At 34.7% G+C, this 22,200-nt stretch overlaps 1 protein-coding gene and 1 pseudogene across 1 annotated transcript in view; both read left to right on the top strand.

Annotated features, from left to right (window-relative positions):
- Positions 1-11,510, top strand: part of LOC120209271 (probable 2-oxoglutarate-dependent dioxygenase AOP1) — a gene marked incomplete at its 5' end in the record, with an annotated part of 68,220 nt that extends 56,710 nt beyond the window's left edge. Inside the window, 1 exon segment of the mRNA XM_039208315.1 lies at positions 11,202-11,510. Within this exon segment, the coding sequence (XP_039064246.1) occupies positions 11,202-11,510 (309 nt within the window).
- A 361-nt stretch (positions 11,511-11,871) lies between these two features.
- Positions 11,872-21,322, top strand: LOC120209270 (annotated as a pseudogene).
- Positions 21,323-22,200: the final 878 nt, after the last annotated feature.

Here is a 22,200-nt window from a genome sequence, read left to right as displayed (position 1 = left end):
AGTCAAGAATAACAAAGATTAACTTCTCTTTAGAAGAAAGTCAAGAATAACAAATATTGAATTCTCTAAACGAGGAGGTCAAGAATAACATTGAAAGATTGACTCCTCTTAATGAGGGAGTCAAGAATAACAAATATTAACTTCTCTTCACCAGAAAGTCAAGAATAACATTGAAAGATTGACTCATGTTCACGAGGGAGTTAAGAATAACAAAGATTGACTTCTCTTCACGAGGAAGTCAAGAATAATATTGAAATATTGACTCTACTTTAAGAGGGATTCAAAAATAACAAAGATTGAATTCTTTCCATGAGGAAATCAAGAATAACATTGAAATATTGACTCATCTTCACGACGGAGTCAAGTCGAAGCTTCAAGGGGAAAAGAGTTTTAGTTCGACTAGATTGAGTTTTCTAGGAGACATGTTCTAAAAAGGCTACGATTGACGTTTCTAGGGAAACCATCTTAAGAGAGACAAAAATTTCTCAAAACAAATTTTGCATACATTATCATGAGGAAGATAAAAATTTATCATGTATGTATGAAATGATGTATGGTGCAATGACACAAATTCATGTATCATGTATAAATGAATGTTTTCTTGATCTGTGGTGGGAACGGCTGCAAGAGCGATCTTCATTCTTTTCCTAATTAAGTTGTCTTTTGTTTGCACCAGCGTGCACTCTTGTAATTCTTGAGTTGTGTCAATTTATTCTTACCCCCAACAATTTTTTCCCAGGATAAGATTGGCTTTTAGAGTTTTCATCTTTGAAAAGAGGATCCACCATTTCAAGCTTTGGAGACTGTATATCTAACTATGCCAAACTCGGCAAAGATCAATGGGAGAGCAGCGTATGTTCTAATTTGACTCTTGAAACTCATCAAATGGAGGGTCTATCCTAATTCCTTTCATGTCTCCACATCTAATCAGATCTCGAACAAGGTTATTCGTACCAAATCATGTCGATAGGTTTAACAAAAGCCCACCTTTCAATCTTAGTTGGCTCCAATAGTTTCTTGCTGTTAAAATTTCATCACCCATTCTATGGAAAGAAATATTCACTATTCCTCACTTTTAACCTTGGGGGTTGTCGAAGACAACCTTCATCTTGGGTAAAAAAGATGGAAACACCACATGATTACAACATTGGTTCAAGGCCATAGTTACTGGTTCGTAAAACATTCGACAACACATTCATTCATTCTTGTGGCTTCTACCTAGATTTTTCAACTAGGGGAGCTCTTTGCATAGTGTTCAGAGCTTTTTTATATCATTACAAGGACACCGAAACCCAGTGGGAATATAAGTGGGGCGCTTCGGCTTGCCAACATTAATGCATGTAAAATCATCAAAATAATGCAATTGTATGATGGACAAAACGATCATATATGGTAAGCTCCACTGTCCGTGTTTCACCATTTTCATTCTTCACACCCTTATGTCTCAATAAATGTCTGTTCAAATCAATGATCTTGTATTCCCGGATGATATCGGCCTTAAAAAATGTCCCAACATTTATTATTTCTTGATTATATGGGCCTTCAAAATGCCCCAACATTAATACTTATGGATGATACGGACCTTCAAAAGTGCCCCAACATTCATCATTTCTTGTTCTAGCACTAAATATAAGCATAAGCTCTATGTCTGAGATGTGTGCTAACTACCAAGATCTACTCCAAAGAGATTGTCTTGTTCGAAAATGTTTTACTTCTTTATTTCATTTTCAAAATTTGAAAAAGAATTTTGAAAAAATTCAAAATTTTAAAATATTGCAATTTTCTAGGTTTCACAATTGAAGCAAATCATTGACATGAGTTCATAGAATATCAAAATAATCAACAGCTTTTCTAATATTTTCAAAGTTATAGCTCTTTGACAATTGTCAAAATTGATAGGTTGGTTTTCCTATTTTCTAAGGTTTTAGTCATCAAAGATGTCTTTTCTTCCTTGGTTCTTGTGAACATTACAACATAACCCTCTTTCTTGTCTTGGTATTTTAACTGGATGCGGACAAAATGACACAACTAGCATATTAAATTACTAGACTTTCTAGAACACTTCTATTTCGGTTCTCTGAAATCTTCCATTTTTTTCAAGCTTCGCAGACTTTCTTAACAGAAGTAGTGTAGAGACATCAGTCTAGATATAAAATTATTGAGTGCTCTTGCGATGTTGACTATAACAGGTGTTTCTTAACTCCCTTAGTCCGTTTTACTGAAACTCGTTATTATATACATTTGATTTAATTTGCCATTGTTTGGCTAGCTTAATTCAACTTTATTGTATATATTATAATCACCTTCTTTGGGCTAGCTAAAGGGTTAATCTCATCACAAAGTCTTCGACTTGACTATTACAGTGGAGCAAAAACTAAACTGCCGAGTACCCAAGCAATGACATGGTTTGAATGCAATATATTCATAAAGCTGCGACTTTTGAGTTTCCTCTATAACCAATTGCTTTAGTGGAATAGCTTAGCTTTATTGTATAATCTATAATAATAATTTAGTGGAATATCAATTGCAAGAAGAACATGTTATAGTCTATGTGTTTTTTATGGTCAGACAATCTCATATTTAGAGTTCAGTTCCCAAACAACTGACCTATACTAAATTCATCCACACCACCTTTCCATTTGAGAAGATTAGGATCATCATTGAACGTCCTTAACAAAAGCGTAGTCTAGTAAATTTTGCAATATCATACACAAGAGATGCCCCATGTTCTCCATTCCTATACATACCTGAATATCAAGCCGCTTGTTCATTTCCTTATAAGAGGAGAAGGCTATATTAGTTTCTTCAAGAGAAGGGCATGGTGTTCGAGTGCGTGTTCTAGGGTGAGATCAAGGGTCCTTGTTTTATCATGTTTAAATCTTGTCACTTTGTCAAAGATTTATAACTCTAATCATTAAAAGAGTTTTTAATTCAATTGATATTCAAAGAACTGCAAGATTGAAAATTTGATTCAATGTTCACCATCCTTAAAGTAGCACAAATTTATTTAAATATCCTTCCAAAAAGTCTAAGAAAGGACAAAAAACAAATTCAAACAAGATGATGCAACTGGAATAAAGCTCCACGATGGATGTAATGACTTTTTCTAATTAGGATGCCCCATTATTCATCAGACATATGGGCGCTCGACTGGATCCTCAAGGTTGTTACAATCTAAAAACCATGTATCTGAATCAATCATATTATGTAACTTGCTCTTCGATATCCCACAATTCTTAATGGCATGCCCCAAGCATCATATCCATGGCTTTCAAACCTTCTTTAGGTACAAACAGGGTGGCTTCAATTTACCTTCAGAATTTCTATCACAAGATTCTCCGCGAGTTACCACCAGGATCTGTGATTAATGCATGTTAAGTTACAATGTATATTATGCAATGTATGTATATATGTGAATGTAAATATGCAAAACCACACATATGAATGCTAAAATACATAAATGAGAATACACAATATACGATGCAAATGTATGTATGCAAGAGGTGTCATTCCATATTTACCATCTTAAAATAATTTTCATTGAACACAAGGGTTTCGATATGCCAAACAAACTTTACTTATAAGGGACAACCTTAACTCTTATCTTCTATATCTCTCTCAAAAGCCAAGTAAACTTCATCTTATATTCGAATGATGAGTTGCCAATCTGCTTCAATTTTCTTGCAAAGTCAGTTAAATCAACTAACTTGTGATCCATATTACTTGCTTGGATCAAATCTTCTTTCATGTCGTCATCCTCTTCCATTATCTTATGTGTCAATTCTCGGAGCTATAGACAATGTTGTTCATTTTTCCTCGTAAGAAAGTCTTCATTGTTATGAACTCTTTGGGAAATCTTTTCAAAATTATCTACAATCCTCATCAATCTCTTGTTCCTGGCTCTAGTGGCTTCTAGCTCATCATCAATATCACGCTTGTAGCGCTAATATGAAGCTTCCATGTTAGCTATAAACATATCCAACATTTGATTCTTGACTTGGCATCTTTCCAAATCATTCATGGATGTATTGCGTCTTGCAACTTTGATTCTTTCTTCATTGTTCAACATCATTTTTTAGTTCAGTGACCCCTTTTGTGCACTCTTGAGCTTCATACTTTAGCAGATCTTCTTCTTCCTGGATGCCCCCACCGATATCCTTACCTTTAAACGCTTTTATCTCCAACCTAACTGGACAATCAGTTACCAAACTAGATAGGCCTTTCATCTCAAACTCCATTATCTAAAAGGTGTTGGACTAGATGCTTGAAGGCAGTGCAATTCTCAATGGCATGTCCTTGAGCTCCTCTTAACTTGGATTAAACTGGAGTCTTTAGGTTTATTTCCCTTGACACTGGGAGCAAACTCTCAAATGACCACGAGTTCTGATTGCAGGGCTTATTTTCCTCTTTTTGAACTTCTACAACTGTCATCATTTTCTTGGGGTCTCCAGACAACTTGTTGATACGAATGGTGACTGTACGTGACTTCTAAGATTGGCTAGGATTAATTTGCTCTAAAGTAGTCCCTTGTGTATTTGACGTCGCAAGATCATTTTCATTGAGCTCTTTCATTTCTCTTACAGTAGTCTCTATCCCCTTGGCTAGAGCAGCTCATCTATCCATCCTTTTGGACATTTGCTCTCTCATTACTATTATCTCATTTTGCTCTTCTTCGGATATACGATCTTTGGGTGCATAGCTCTCCACTATCCTCGGAGTCTTCTCAAGATTCCATTCCCTAGTCGTGTTATAGTTTACTTGACCGTAAAACCTTTTGTCCATCATGAAAACATTTTACTCTGATGACCACTCACAAATCAACACCTTGATTATGACATGATCATGTGATGCAAGCAAAAGGAAAAGCAACATAAAAACAGGTTAGTAAAAAATGACAAGAATTACTGTAAAAGTAATCAAAATAAATTAATAAGCTGATGCAAACCAGAATGCAAATATGAATGCAAATGCACAAGGTGTTAATTCCAAAAGCGACCACCATATAACAACCTTCATTAGACCATAAGTGCTCCTTACACTACACAACCAAGTTTTATTCTCTTCATTTACTCGATCTAGGCCTTCCTCACAATTTGGTGTTTGTCTTTATAGTTGTTGGATTTCTCAAAATTTTGATCCGCCTTTCTTCGTTTTACTTCACTTACTATGATTGATGGATCTCTAGACTTATATTTTAGTGGGATTCTCCAGAAGGAAAGCGGCCTCAATATCTCGTGAAAGATTTTCTTACTCTTCACTCAACTATCGTCTGACTATTTGATATCGTCTTGATCTTTTTTTCATTTAATACTAGTATTCGATCAATCTTTGAACTATTTTCTCATCTATCAACTTTGTCTGTAAGTTTTCTCCCTTACGGATTTGGCTATCTAATTATGGAACTCTTATGTCGATATGAGAGCTTTCTTATTTGATCAATCAATTATGAATTAACACCTTGTTTGGTTATGATGTGAAAATGCAAATGTAAACATAAGGAAAATAAAAATAAGATAAAAAAAAGAATTTGTTAGTACCACTTAACCAAAAAACAAAAGAAATATTTACAAAAGAAAAAGATCCTACCAACATGGTATCTACCCTGACATGCTTTTATAACAGTTCTACCCAGATATGTTTTCTACCCTCATGCTTTGTTCAATATATAAATCCTAACCTCATACCATATAGTTCGCATGCTTGTTTGGGGAAAAAAAGAACCTAAACGCATACTCTTTTAGTTCTCATGCTTTTGCAAAAATAAGTAAACAAATTCGAGAAAAAGGTTAGAGTGAGTTCTCCCTTTTGTGAACTTTGAAGAACTGCGGACATAAATTCATTATGAAATGGGCAAAGTTTCAGTATTACTAACAGGGTCCTCAAATTTTCCTTTGCTGGTACCCCATTGGGCACGCCAGACCCTTGATTCTCACCCATTATATGCTTAAATGGGTCAAGTTCAATTCGAGAGGATGCATTTCCCCATGTCCATGCTAGGAAACTCAATGTTTAATTCGTAAACACAAGGCATATGCACCCCAGAGGTTACTTGCTAAAGCCCATTGTTGACACTCGATTTTTTATCCCGTTAATATTATTGTTATTATTATTATTATTAACTTTTATTATTATTATTGCATGCTTCAAAAGAAGCCCATTGAGGTACTAATTACATAAAAAATACCAGCCCACAAATACCCTAAGCCCGAATTACAACCTAGCAAGCCTAAAGATGAAAGCCCAACACCAACTAGAGTTTCATCAGGTTCTAAGGTAGCCACTTAATTTCATCAGTCAGATCGTGATGGAATTCAAAGGTGCAAATTATTCCAAAATTAGGGTTTTTGCCCTTATGCTTATGAAGCTACCGCCGCCGCTCTCTGAATCATCCGATCTGGATCCATCCAACGGTCCTGATCGAGCCTTACAGTCGATGTTTCAACCACTCCCCGGCCATTGCATGTTTCAACCACTCCAAAGTCCTACAAATGTCAGAAGTCCATAATTAACACACCAAGCAACCACACGCAAAATCAGTTTTATTTTGTAATGATTTCGTATCAAAAGAAAAGGAAAAAAGATGTAATCGGGGCTTATTTAAATCTCGAATGAAATGTAAAAGGTAGGTCCCTTTCGGTTGAAAAAGAAGCAACAAAACACCAAATTTTTAGAGCAAAAAAAGGTATTCTTTTTTTCTAGTTTTCGAAATAAGAAAAAAATAGCAAAAAAAATGAATCTTGCATGTAGCTTAAAATAAGACGAGAGGAAGATAGTAGATTTACCTGGGTCGGAAAGAGCTTTCACGGCGGCCGGAGGTTTGAGAATCGAATGATCAAGGCTCGTTTTGGGCGGTTTAGAGCTGTTTTAGGTAGTTTAGGTCCTAGATCTAGGTTTAGGAGAGTGAGGGGATTTTTTAGGCTATTTTCGGGTTCGTTTCGGGGCTTCGGAAGCCATATGCGGTGGCCGGACGGCGTTCGGGATCGGAGAAGGGTGGTCGACTGCTTTGAGAGAAAACAAGAGAAGATAAATGTTTTTTAGAAAATTTTGTTCAAATGAAAAAAAAAACCTTAAAGTAGTATATATATGTAAAGTTTCGGGGAAAATTATGTTTAGAACCCACGAACTTTACCGTGTTTTTGCAAAGAAGTCACTGTAAGGGACCAGTTTTGTTATTTTGCCATTTTTATTCATGCTTTACAATTTTTGGTTTAATCTCAGTTTAGTCCCCTACTTTTGGCGCGTTTTTGCATGTTAGTCCATGCAGGGATTGTTTATGTAATTTACCCTTTTTATTCCTGATATTTATTTTTAGGGATATTCTGTGTAGCCCCTTGTATTTTTGCATGTTTATATTAGGAACCTCAAATATATATTTTTTTATTTTAATTCAGTTATGCAATTTTTAATTTATTTTAATTTATCCCCGTGTTTTATTTATTTTTATTTTAGCACTTAATATCGTAATTGTTTATTTTAGTCACTTGTATATTTTGTTTTGTTTTAATTTTGGCATGATGGTTTGATTATTTATGATTTAGTCCTATTTTTATGTTTATTTTTTAATTTTTGCATGTTTTTGCATTTTAATTTATTTTAGTCCTAATTAATCTCTCATGATATCCTCATAAGCATCTCTTTACTCGATTCGAAATAAATTGACTTAGGGCAATATTCCATCATTTTAATATTATTGTAAATTGATTGTCTTGACATATAAGAAAGTTACTTTCGATAATTTTAAAATGAAAGGTTATCCCATTTAGTGACATGAATTAAATCAATTTTATTTTTAAAATTCGGGGATTGAGAAAAAGACAATGTTCTTTTAATTAAATTCACCAAGAAAATATTGTTAGATCGAATCTAAGGTATCGCCTCGAGATATTTAAATAATTAAACATCCTTATTCTCATTAAATAGCGGTAAAGTAAATAATTAATTCCTTGTTTGCCATGGTTTTTATTTGTTTTGTTTTTGCATGTGTTTTCCGATAGATTATCAAAACAATAACATTCGAATCGACATTGAGAATAGTAATATCTTTTCGTTTCGGTCCGAGTAATAAATGACTACTTTAAGGTACGATAGGTTATTTATTCTCGATTGGAAATCATTAGATATTAATCTTTTCATTTGAATCACTATGTAATTTTAAGACGAAATATTAATATCCCTTGATTTCAATTGGGGTAATAAATGAATGTTTTAATGCACAAAAGGTCATTTATTCTTGATTGGAAAAAATTAGATATTATCGTTTTCACTCTTAAAATATTTTTGGGTGTTATTATTTTGAAATTAATAGTGAATTTTAGAGTGGAATTTTAATATTTCTTTATTTCGATTGGAGTAAGAATCGATTGCTTCCAGGTATGACATATTGATTCTTCTCAATAGGAAATAATTAAATATTATCATCTTTCATCCAAATTTCAAAGAATGTTATTTTAGGGGATCTAAAATTAAATTAGACTCAAAGTTGTAAATTTTATTGCAAAGACAATTAATTAATCGACTAGATACCGATTTAGGGCGTTGTAGGGGTGCTAATCCTTCCCCACACTTAACGACTCCCGAACTCAAGTTTTGGTAACGCATACCGCAAGTTTGTCATTTTAATTAAAATTAATATTTTATTAAAAAATGAAAAATTTATTTTTGGGTGCCCAATCACACCCTAATCAAATATTAGTGGTGACTCGTTGAACCACGTTTCATCACTAATCGATTATTCCAAAAATTATTTTTAAAATGGGACCCCTTTTTCCCCCTCCGAAAAAGACCGTTTCGATACCCATGCGGAGAAAACTAATTTTTCTCACGTAAGTGTAGCGTTCATCCCTACCTAACGGGACAGAGCATAGTTAGAAGGCTCTAAATATTCGAACGATTCTAGCACGATTGGGGGAAACTCACAATCCCTTGCCTCGATCCAAAAAACCAAAAGACTAAAACAAAAGTTAAAAATCTAAAACATGTAAATCACATGTTAGTACAACTAATGAATAAAAGGTGTACAATACGATGCAACCAAAACATAAGGATCAAAATTTAAATATCATTCGAATTTACCATTTTCAACTCAAAAGATGACGTATAATCGACTATGACATGACTCTCTAATGTGCCCAGTGGAATCGTCAAGCTGTCGTAACGATCCTCAAACTTTTTAGTGTTATTGGCTGGGATCGATCCAACTTAATCTTGGGAAAAGGTTGGGTTTCAAATTTGGAGGTCGTTGCAAATAAATAATAAATATAGTGACTTTAGGGATTAAAATATACAATCAAAAAATAAAGGCAACCATTACAAATATTTCACAATCCAAGCACTACAATCGTAAATACACCAACTTTAATCATTCAAGACCAAAATGGAAATTATTAAAGTAAGGCACTCAAGTTAAAATATTTCTAAAAAAATAAGACAACAAGTGAAATGTGACTAAAATGAAATAAAAATAAATAAAATATCCAAATCATAAACCATCAGTGACAAAAATGCATAAATTGAAAATATCATATCTAAATTATAATTAAATAATAAACAGAATACAAACGGTGGCTAAAATGAATAAAAATAAAAATCAGTGAATAAATTCAAATAAGCTAAAATAATAAAAAATGCCTAAATTAAGATAATCACAAATTATTGCACAAAATTAAAGAAATAAAATAAATAATGAACCAATGGATGAAATATAAAAACACGCATAAAGTAGGAGGACCTATAAGAAAATAAATCAAAAAGTTAGTATTGAGAAATAAAAAGTTAAAATCACTAAATCGGTCCCTAAGTATTTTTAAAAAAATTAAACAGTAACTACACATGACCAAAATATAAAACACACCTAAAAGTACATGGACCAAACAAAAATCAAACCAAAAATATATAACATGCATCAAAAATAGGTAAATTACAAAAATGATCCCTATAAGTGATTATTTTATAAAAACACGCCTAACTTAGGGGCATCTAAGTTAAATTTCCCCTAAAGTTTTCTATAAATACAAATTTTTCTTTATTTTTTATTATTACTATTATTTTCATTTTTAATCTTTTAAATTTAATTTTAGAGAGAGAGGGCCTGACCTCTCCCTAGAATTCAGGCCGGTTGCCGTCGTCCGGGCTACCGTCGCTGGTGGCTTTTGACCACCAAATTTCACCCGAAGATCCATCCCGGCCTCCCCGTCTCGGATCTGGGCTCTGTTGCATCGAGGGATGCGTTGAATGTCGCAAAATGGCCGAAAATCATTCGTCTATCCTCTCTCTGATCTGCCCCCGTCCACCATTGGATTGTAGTCATTTTGGAGTATGTTACTCACCATCCGCTCCTACACCTCTTCACTTTTCAAATCTTCGATCGGAGCCCCTTAACGCCGGCGATGAACCTTGGCCGAAGGTAGTTTCTTCACTCTTCTCTTCTTTTTTTTGGTTGATAGTTCGATTGAATAAAAAAATACAGAGTTTTGTTTTGTGTATTTTTTATTCAAAAGAAAATTTGAAAAAAATAAACTGCAAATGCTTGCTTGATTCGAATAAAAAGTGTGTATTGCTTGAAAATGGTTTCCTCCTTACAAATTTCTTTTTCGGTGGTTCCTCCTCACACTAAAGCTGAAACCCTCTCTGAATTTTTCCTATTCGAATTTACCTAAAAACCGAGAGCCCCTATATTTTTTTTACCCGAGACCCTCTTCCCTTGTTTTCATTCCTTGCTCTCTCCCTTTTATTTCATACAATTGTTTTGCTTCCATAAAATCCCATTACAAAGTTAGAATAAAAAAACAAAATTCTATGTTGATTGTTGCGTGGAGCAGTGGTCCTGGCGTGCTGCAGGGAGCTTGATGGCAAGGCATGGGGGTATGGCAGCAGCGTGAAATCTGGTTGAGAATAGATTTGGGGTTAGTTCTGACATTGGCAGCTGATTTGGTGCTGGCAATGGGTGAAACTGCAAAGGGTCTAGGTCTAGACTGTATTCGGGTCGGGTTGTAACTGGGTTTTGTTGTAAACATTGGGCCCAGTTTTGTGTGTCCTGATCGGGAATATTTGTAATTCAGGCCTCAGCATCGGTTTCGTTGTAGCCTGGAAAAATAAAAAAGTAGTTAATAATAATAATAATAATAATAATAATAATAAAAAGATGAGTCCGGGAAAAATGGGTGTCGACAATTAATCGTGTATAAAAACTAAAAAAATTGTAGGTATGGAGCAACGGGAGAATGAAAGCCGTGAATCATAGAATGACAATGAGCGGAGACAAAGATCGATTTTCTATAGCAACATTTGCAATGCCAGTTGAGGGTACGATAATAAGTACACCGAAAGAGCTTGTAGATGAGCAACATCCTCAACTTTTCAAGGACTTCAACTTCATGGAATTCTTTCTTTTTGCCTTTTCCGAGAAAGCAAGCTTTATCGAGTCCACAAAAACAGATCCATGCCTTTGCTGCTCTCTCACCACCAGTTTCAGAATAAAACCATACCCATATACACAGCTATTATTAATTTGACTTCATGTTACAAAATCATGAACCGATTCATCGTCTCAAAATCCATGTTTTCGTATCATATTATTATATTTTCAATTTGAGAAGATAAGGAATTGGACTGTTTTTCGCATCTTATTATGTTGCTTTTAGCCTATTAATATAAATAAAAACTCTTGTTTTTGTATAATAATATTAATCTATCGTGCTAAATGGCTTTAATACAATCTATGTAAATAATCAATAATTGAATTTCCTTATGTATTCTGTATTATGAAAATGATTATGATGTTTTAATTACCTAATGTTTGTAGTAGCTCGGATTTAGAGTAGACAATCCGAAATTCTTGTGTTGCTTTCTTTTCATGTTAATCATATGAATACTATGCGTATTATACATGAATGATGTCAAAATTCTAAACAAAAATACATTACAAGTATATTTATTTAGTTTAATTTTTTTTAATTGATGAAATCTTTGACTTGTTCTCAGTCTTGTATTTAGAAAACATATTAAAAAAAATCAGTTAGTAGGAAAATTAAGTACGACTCAAATTACTTCAGTTGTTAAAGGAATGATTCTTATTCTTATAGGTCCCCGTTCAAGCACCAACTAATGTAGCATGGTAGTTAAACATTTTTTGTCAAATGATTAGAAAAAGTAAATTAAAGTGCATCACCCAATAGTTTACTAATTGATCAGTGCACCTCCCTCAAATGGTATTATATTCATTTAAGAAAATATTCTAACATTCATTACATAAAATTAATACCTAATCTTTTACTAAATTTGTGAAATTAATAAACATGGATAGTCATGACTTTGATTTTAGGGAGGAGGATGTTGGGAAATAAACCCGAGTACAAGTAATTTCCCTATAACCAGATTAGTGAGAATGCGAAATAAAAGCGGAAAAATAATACCCGAAATTGATAACGGAGTTCAGCCAATTGTGCCTACGTCTCCGGACTTCTGCATATCTTTTACTAAAGAGAAAATTTACAGGTGTTTACAAAACACTCACTACTCACAAGAAAGCTCTCTAGTATTGGGAGAAAGAAATGATCTGGGATTTTGGGATGATTTTGAAGCTAAATGAGCTAGGGTATTTATAGTTAAAACTTAGGGACTAATATTGTAATTAACCCTATTTCTATTTTAATTAAAATTTGGGGCACCGATTCGGTGCCCCCCTTTGTTGAAAAACCTATGCACCTGTGCCCCCCATTTCTTCTGCCAGCAAAACCCACCGAAAAATGCCCACTTCTTTTGACTTTTCTCCAACAATCTCCCACTTGAAGATTGATTTTAATCTGTCTTTACACCTTGATCGATGCAGCAGTATTTCTGGTTTTGTTATTCTAGCATGCCAACTGAAGCTAAACACAACTTTAGTTTATCCGGAGTTACCGTCTTTGTCAACATGTCTGCCAGATTTTGAGCTCCACTAATCTTTTCAAGTTTCAAAATCCCATCTTCCAGAAGAGACCGGATAAAGTGATATCGCAATTGTATGTGCTTCGTCCTGGAATGAAAAGACGGATTCTTTGCTAGATGGATAGCACTTTGACTATCGCAATACAAGACATTGTTTTCTTGTTTCTTGCCTAACTCTTCCAAGAAACTTTGGAGTCAAACCATCTCATTGCTGGCTTCCGTAACAGCAACATATTCTGCTTCAGTTGTGGAGAGAGCAACTATCTTCTATAGTTGAGAAACCCAACTCACTGCAGTTCCTCCTAGAGTATAGACATACCCTGTAGTGCTCCTTCTGATGTCAACATTTCTGGCTATGTCAGCATCTACATAGCATGTCAGTATCGTATCTCCACCTTTGAAACAAAGTGCTTTGTTTTTGGTACCCCGTAGATATCTGAGGATCCATTTGACTGCTTCCTAGTGTACCTTACCCGGATTATTCATGTACCTGCTAACAGCTCCCACTGCATGAGCAATATCTGATCTGGTACAAACCATGGCATACATCAGACTTCCAATTGCTGAGGCAGACGACACCTTCACCATGTGTGCACGTTCTTCCTCCGTCTTTGGTGAATGTTCTTTGGAGAGTCTGAAGTGAACACCTAAAGGTGTACTTACTGGTTTATCATCTTGCATGTTGAACCTGGAGAGTACTTTGTTGATGCACTCAGCCTGTGATAATATCATAGCCCCCGACTTTGTGTCTCTCTTGATCCTCATCCCAAGAATCTGCTTTGTAGCGCCCATATCCTTCATAGCAAACTTCTTCGACAATTTTTTCTTCAAGTTTATAATCTCTTGCATGTCTGAGCCTGCAACGAGCATGTCATCAACGTACAACAATAAAATAATGAAGTTATTGTCGAACCTCTTGATGTAGCAATAATGATCTGCTTGGCATCTGGTAAAACCATTGCTACTCATGAAACTATCGAACTTCTTGTACCACTATCTAGGAGCTTGTTTTAAACCATACAAGCTCTTATTCAACCTGCATACCAGGTTTTTCTTGCTTGCCTCTATGAAGCCTTCTGGCTGCCTCATATAGATTTCTTCCTCCAAATCACCATGAAGGAAAGTTATCTTCACATCTAACTGCTCAAGATGTAAATTCTCTACATCTTCTTTTTGTTGAAAGCCTTTGACAACCAATCTTGCTTTGTAGTGTTTACTCCCATCGTGCTCTTCTTTGATCTTGTAAATTCACTTGTTATGGAGCGCTTTCTTGCCTGGTAGTAATTCAACTAATTCCCACGTCTGATTTGACATAAGTGAGTCTATCTCATCTTTCATGGAAGACTTCCACTTGACTGAATCCTCCACCTGCATTGCTTCATCATAGCACTCTGGTTCACCATTATCAGTCAGCAACAAGTAGTGCAAAGAAGGAGAATAACGTTGGGTTGGTTTAGGAATTCTGGAGGAGCATCTGAGTTCTGGTGTGTCTGGTTCTTCTTGAACTTCTTCAGGATTGATCTGAACAACATTTCTAGAAATTTCCTCAAACTCAGCAAATTCCTTTGTTTCAGCTTCGATATTGGAGCTACTTGATTCTACAGTTGACCTGTCTTTGTACATCACATTCTCATTGAAAATAACATCTCTGCTTCTGATGATCTTTCGATTTTCATAGTCCCAAAATCGGTAACCGAACTCATCACCACCATAACCAACAAAGGCGCATTTATTGGACTTGGCATCAAGTTTACTTCTTTCAGCAGAATCTATGTGTACATAAGAAATACAACCAAACACTCTTAAGTGTGAAAGGTTTATTTATTTCTTGCTCCAAACTTCCTCTGGTATTCTGCCATCCAAAGGAACTGAAGGCCCACGGTTGATCAGGTAAGCTGCAATGTTGATAGCTTCAGCCCATAGAAATTTGGGTAATCCAACATGTATCCTCATGCTTCTGGCACGTTCATTCAGAGTTCTGTTCATGCGCTCTACTACGCAATTCTGCTGCGGTGTCATGGGGACTGTTGTCTCCATCATGATCCCATTGTTTGCGTAAAAATCCCTGAATCTACGATTTCTGTACTCTCCTCTATTGTCAGACCTCAACCGCTTAACTTTCAGACCAGTCTCATTTTCCACCATGGCCTTCCATTTTCTGAAGGTATCAAAGACTTCTGATTTTTTTCTTCAGAAAATAAACACACACCTTCCTTGTAGAATCGTCGATGAAGGTGACATAATATAATGAGCCTGCAAGAGATAGAGCTGGAGATGGTCCCCATACATCAGTATGAACCAACTCTAACTTTTCGGCCTTGGGTGTCTTACCAATCTTTGCAAAGCTGACTTTCTTTTGTTTGCTAAAGATGCAATCCTTGCATAGTCCGACATATACACTCTTTAGATCCAGCAGCTTCCCTTTTGATAAAAGTCTCTTCATCCCTTTCTCGCTCATATGGCCAAGCCTTTGGTGCCATAGGTTTGATTTTCCATCAGCATATGCTACTGCAATGATATTCTCTAAATTTGAGGTTTACATAGAGAGTGCCAGTCTTCTTACCACGAGCTATGACGAGTGCTCCTTTGGTAATCTTCTATTCACAGCCTGAAAAGGTTGTGATATATCCTTCTCCATCAAGTTGTCCTATAGAAATCAAATTTCTTTTAAGGCCAGGAATATGTCTCACTCCTTTCAGCATCCAGATAGTCTGGTTTGGCAACTTTAATCGAATGTCTCATTTTCTGAAATCTTCAAGGTTTCATCATCAGCTAGATGAACCTTCCCAAAATCACCACTGGCATAGTTCTCCATGATTTCTCGGCATGGGATGGAGTGGAAAGATGCCCCTGAATCCAAGATCCATGATTCAATCAGACTGTTGACGCTTAGAATCATGGCATCACATGTCTCCTCTGTCATGTTGGCAGATCCATGTGCGCCAGTATCTTTCTTCAGTGCTCGGCAATCTCTTTTAAAGTGACCCTTCTTGCCATAATTATAACAGGTATAATCTTTCTTTCTCGTTCTTGATTTTCCCCTACTGGATTTGGATCTGCCATGATTTGAATTTCTTTCTGAAGTTCTCCCTCTAGACTCTATGTGCAAGGCTGAGGAGGTTGATGCTTCACCCGATTCTCTCTGTCAATTTCTTCGCTCAGTACCATATCCTGAACATCGTCGAATTTCAATTTACTGTTTCCCGACGAGCTGCTAAAACAGTAGTATTCCAACTGTCTGGTAGAGATGATAAGAGAATTAAAGCTCGAACTTCATCATCAAATTCAATTTCCACGGAACTCAACTAGGTTGTAATTGTGTTGAGTTCATTTAGGTGTTGAGCCACTGATGCCCCTTCCGCCATCCGCAAATTAAATAATCGCCTCATCAAATGAACTTTCTTTGAGGCCGATGGCTTCTCATACATACTGGAGAGAGCCGCCATAAGACCCGTCGTGGTCTTTTCCTTTACTATGTTGAAAACAACATTGTGGGATAACGTCAGTCGGATAACTCCGAGGGCTTGTCTATCGAGAAGAGCCCAATCTTCATTCTTCATGCCCTCTGGTTGCTTTCCTGAGAGAGGTTGATATAGATTTTTCTGGTACAAAAAATCTCCAATCTGCATCTTCCAAAAGCCAAAGACCGCACCATCGAACTTTTCAATTTTCACATTCCCTTCGTCTGCAGCCATCGCTCCCACTCGAATCTGGCTTCGTTTGGATCGTTTCTGACAATTCTTGCGAACCACCGTATATTAGAACACCTCCGTCGACAAATTTTTATCGCCTACAAAATTTCACTATTCACAAAATTCACTATTCACATGAATAGTAATGAATAGTAATCTTGCAAAAAATTGACAAAATTCACAACCAAAAGCTCTGATTACCAGTTCTTGGGAAATAAACCCGAGTACAAGTAATTTTCCTATAACCAGATTAGTAAGAATGTGAAATAAAACCGGAAAAATAATACCCGAAATTGATAACGGAGTTCAGCCAATTGTGCCTACGTCTCCGGACTGCTGCAGATCTTTTACTAAAGAGAAAATTTACAGGTGTTTACAAAACACTCACTACTCACAAGAAAGCTCTCTAGTATTGGGAGAAAGAAATGATATGGGATTTTGGGATGATTTTGAAGCTAAATGAACTAGGGTATTTATAGTTGAAACTTATGGACTAATATTGTAATTAACCCTATTTCTATTTTAATTAAAAATTGGGGCACCGATTCGGTGCCCCTTTGTTATAAAACCCATGCAACTGTGCCCCCCATTTCTTCTACCAGGAAAACCCATCGAAAAATGCTCACTTCTTTTGACTTTTCTCCAACAGAGGATTTGCAATATAATAAAAGATAAAGATAAAATATTTTATTACAATTATATTGAATTAAAGTTTTTCAAAATAACAATATGGTATTGTAAGGCTGGTAATTGTAACTAAAAGAGGGATAGCGGATAAAATTGTACTTAGAGGAGAACAAAAATCAATCTTATTTTAAAAAAATATTTTTAAATTTTGATGGGTAAATTACAAATTTTTATCACTGAATTTTACTCTCTCTCCTATATTGCTCATTAAACTTTAAAAGTTTTCAATTTCCTCACTAAACTTAATATATTGGTTTTTTTTCGCTAAACTTTACTCTCTCTCTCTCTCTTATTTTGGTCACTCTGTTGTAAAATAGGTAACGGCGTTAAAAACAACATTGTTTTAAAAAAATACCAAAACGATGTCGTTTTGCATCTATATAACTATCCATTTTAATATCATTAACAATTTAACGACATAGTGACAAAAAAACCCAACTTATTAAATTCAGTGAGAAAACTAAAAAGATTTAAAGAATAGTGAGTGAAATAAAAGAGGGTAAAATTTAGTTACCAATTTTGTAATTTACCCAATTTTGAACTTTTCCATATTACAGGAATTTACATAAAACTTAATAATGAATGATATATATATATAAAGAAATATATAAACATATTTAAATTGTATTCGAATTAATTTATATGTTTTATATCCTTTTAAAACAAAAAGAAAAATTCCCATTTACCACCATTGCTAACAATAAATTTTTCCCTTTAAAATCATATTAACTTTGGAGCAAATCTTATGTTTGTTTTATATATAAAAAAATAACAGCATATAAAACTAATTTACAAATAATTGATTTAAAAGAGGGAATTGAGAGAGTCACACGCCGGCATAAATGTCAAGTGCATCGTCACTTAAAGTGGAGACAAAGTAGGAGAAATAGTCGGCAAATTTGAAAGGACGGTAAAGAAGCGGATGTTCACTGTCGACAAGTTCAATTAAAGGGCGGCAAATTAAGAAAACATATTAAAAAAAATCAGTCAGTATGGAAATTAAGCCCGGATCAAATTACCTCAGTTGTTAAAGGAATGATTCTTATTCTTATAGGTCCTCGTTCAAGCACCAACTACTACAATATGAGTAATTAAACATTTATTGTCAAATGATTAGAAATATTAAGAACAGATATTACTTTATAATAACTCTAGCTTAAGAAAAAAGAAAAGAAAATTAAACTACATCACCTAATAGTTTACTAATTGACCAGTGCACCTCCCTCTATAGAAAATGAGAGGGACAATATCAAAATAAGATAAAACGGGAGGGACAAAATCAAATTAAATCAAAATTTTAAGGGATAAATACATTTTTTCCCCTATAAAATTTCTAATAATAAAAAAATTGGGTGGCAGTGGCCATAAATGTAGCTCCGTCTCTGGCCGTTCATAGATTTAACTAATAACATGCACACGTATATATGAACCTTTGGGTTTTTTATTGCATGAAACCTCAATATTTTCTTCTTGCCATTGAATGGACCTTTTCTTTAGTCTTTACTTGACCAACAAAAGCCATGGGGAAGTCAATGAAACCTTTTTAACTAATAACATGCACACGTATATTTATTTAGTTTTTTTTTAATCGATGTAATCTTTGACTTGTTCTCAATCTTGTATTTAGAAAACATATTAAAAAATTTCAGTCGGTAGGGAAATTAAGCACGAATCAAATTACCTTAGTGTTTAAAGGAATGATTTTTATTCTTATAGGTCTCCGTTTAAGCACCAACTACTGAACCATGCGTAATTGAACATTCATTGCCAAAAGGTTATAAATATTAAGAACAAATACTACTTTGTAATGACTCTAACATAAAGAAAAAAAAAACTTAAACTGCATCACCCAGTAGTTGACTAATCGACCAGTGTACTTCCCTTAAATTCTATGATATTCATATTGAGAAAATATTCTAACATTCATTACGTAAAATTAATATCTAGTGTTAAATTAATAAACATGGATAGTCATGATTTTGATAAATGCTTTAGAGAGTTTTAGGAGGATGAATTACAATATACGAAAATATAAAGATAAAATACTTTATTACAAATATATTATATTAAAGTTTTTCAGAAAAAAAAATCGTATTGTAAGGCCATTGTAACTAAAAGAGGGATAGTCAAAATTAAGATTGACTAATTAATAATCTATTCGTAAACTTCAATCTTAATTTTATATTAAGTGCCGTAACAAATTTTCCTTGACCGGAGCACATTCCTGTCATAAAATAACAGTTATTCGTTTACTAAACCTGTGTTGAATTGAATTCCGACGCTATAAATAGAAGCAAAACCCTAGGTAAATAGAACCATGCCAATCTACAAGTTTATCAGTACAAGAAAACCAACTTGTTAGGGCAAAAAACAATTAGCATGGGTGCCAATGCTGAGTTTCAGGTCCCAGTCATCGAGTTCCGAACCAGTTCGTTGGATTTGGGACGAGGAACCAAAGGGTGGCACCAGTTGTGCAAGAGTGTCCGAGAGGCTTGCGAGACCTACGGTTGTTTCCAGGTGGTGTACGAAGGGATATCACGGAAAGCCCGAGACGATACGTTTGCGCTGTTAAAACAACTGGTTGAGGAAGTCCCACTGGAGAGAAAACAAAAGAACGTTAATCCAAAGCCTAACCATGGCTTCATCTGACCATGCAGTGACACATCATTGTACGAAGGCTACGGAATCGACGAGGCCTCCAACTATGACTGCGTTGGAAGCTTTGCTCAACTTATGTGGCCCCATGGTCACCCCCATTTTTGGTACTAACGATTCCGATTCATGTGATTTCGAGTTTAGATTTTTACGAAAATTAACAAATTATGATGCATGATCTTTTTGTGGCAGTGAAACGATACACACCATAGTGAAACAGATGGAGGAGCTGAACAACATGATCTGGTTGCTGATAATAGATAGTTATGGATTAGGGAAGAAGTGGGAGTCAGTGATGATTGACTACAAAATGCTGCTTCGTATGATGAAATACAAGGCCCCTCCACCGGGGTAGGAGTCGGGCCAAGGACTCCATTCTCATTCCGATAAACCAGTCAGCACTATCATTTGTGATGATCTCGTCTCCGGTCTCGAAATCGAGGTGGGCGACGGTCAATGGATCAAGTTGTCTTCATCGCCTTCTTCCTTTTTCTTTGTGGTCAGAGATCCTCTCATGGTACGTATGATACGTGTAACTAATTAGTTTTGAATCAACATGCACATCTAACTTGACTTAATTTGTTCAAGGTTAAACATTAAAATGTTATACAGCTTCATTTTTAACAAAGTCGTTTATAGATTTACCTCATAATATACACACGCATATATGGGTTGAAGTCAATGATTGTGATTTGCAAACGAATGGACTTGTTTATTATCCATGTGTTTTTAATTGTGTTTTCTTATCAACTCTAATAATTTAACCGTAATAATATTTTCGGATAAGCATTCGATTGACTTACTGAATGGAACCTTTGGGTTTTTTTATTGAATGAAACCTCAATATTTTCTTCTTACCGTTGAATGAAACCTTTCTAATTTGACGGCTTGTTTGATAATTATACAACACCTTAATAAAAAATAATTATAAGGATTTATAAAAATTTATTGTATGCATATATAAACACAGACCAACTACAAATCACATAAGGGTTTATTATGGAGACGTTTTGATGAGTTTTATTGTTAATATATGTATTTATTTTATTAATCATGTAAAAAAATGAAAAATTGCAGGCATGGAGCAATGGGAGAATGAAAGCAGTGAACCACCGAGTGACAATGAGCGGAGACAAAGATCGATTTTCCATAGCAACATTTGCTATGCCAGTTGAGGGTGAGATAATTAGTACGCCAAAGGAGCTTGTAGATGAGCAACATCCTTAAATTTTCAAGGACTTCAACTTCATGGAATTTTTTCTTTTTGCCTTTTCCGAGAAAGCAAGCTTCATCGAGTCCACAAAACAGATCCATGCCTTTGCTGCTCTCTCACCACCAATTTCAGAATAAAACCATGCCCATATACACAGCTATTATGAATTTGAATTCATGTTACAAAATCATGATTCGATTCATCGTCTCAAAATCCATGGTTTCGTCTCATATTATTATGCCTTTAATTTGTGAAGATAAGCAGTTGGACTGTTTTTTCATCTTATTATGGTTTTAAAAGTCTATTAATATAAATAAAATCTCTAGTTTTTGTATTATGATTTTAATCTATCATGGCAAATTATTTGACAATCCAAAATTTTCTTGCGTTGCCTTCATTTAATGTTAACCAAACGGCGTATTATACATTAATGATGTCAAAACCCTAAGGGGTTGTTTGGTTCGGGGAATACGGAATTCTCATGGGAATGGAATCCACATTCTCCCGTTTGATTGGTCGATAATGTCATTACTAGTAATATTTTATTACCAATAGTGGATTTTTTGGAGTATATTATCGGAAATGTCATTACCTCCTTTCCCTTAGGTATTGTTGGATTATCAGCGTTTTGGACTAAAATGACCTTAATTTTTTTTCTTTCAAAAATATCCTTCTTCTGTCATTGAATAATAAAAATTATACGAAGGTTAAATTACAAATTTATCCTTAAACTATTTTAGATTTATAAAAAAAGTCTATAATTAAAATTTTATATGAAGTTCAGGGGCTAAAATAAAATTTTACCCTTTCATTAAACAAATATATAATAAGGACAATTTGGTCAAATATATATTCCAATAATCTTTTATTCCTTTAATAAAACAATGTAATCTTACATTCCTGCTAAACCAACCAAACACAAAATACAACATTCCCAGTAATCTTATTCCCTGGTAATCATTTATTCTCACTGGTAATCTTACATTCTGTGAACCAAACGCACCCTAAATCTAAATACATGACAAGACT

Source organism: Hibiscus syriacus, unplaced genomic scaffold (genome assembly GCF_006381635.1).
Source record: "Hibiscus syriacus cultivar Baekdansim isolate YM2019G1 unplaced genomic scaffold, ASM638163v2 tig00018568_pilon, whole genome shotgun sequence".
NCBI classification, from domain to species: Eukaryota; Viridiplantae; Streptophyta; class Magnoliopsida; order Malvales; family Malvaceae; genus Hibiscus; species Hibiscus syriacus.
This window is presented reverse-complemented; position numbering and strand designations above follow the sequence as displayed.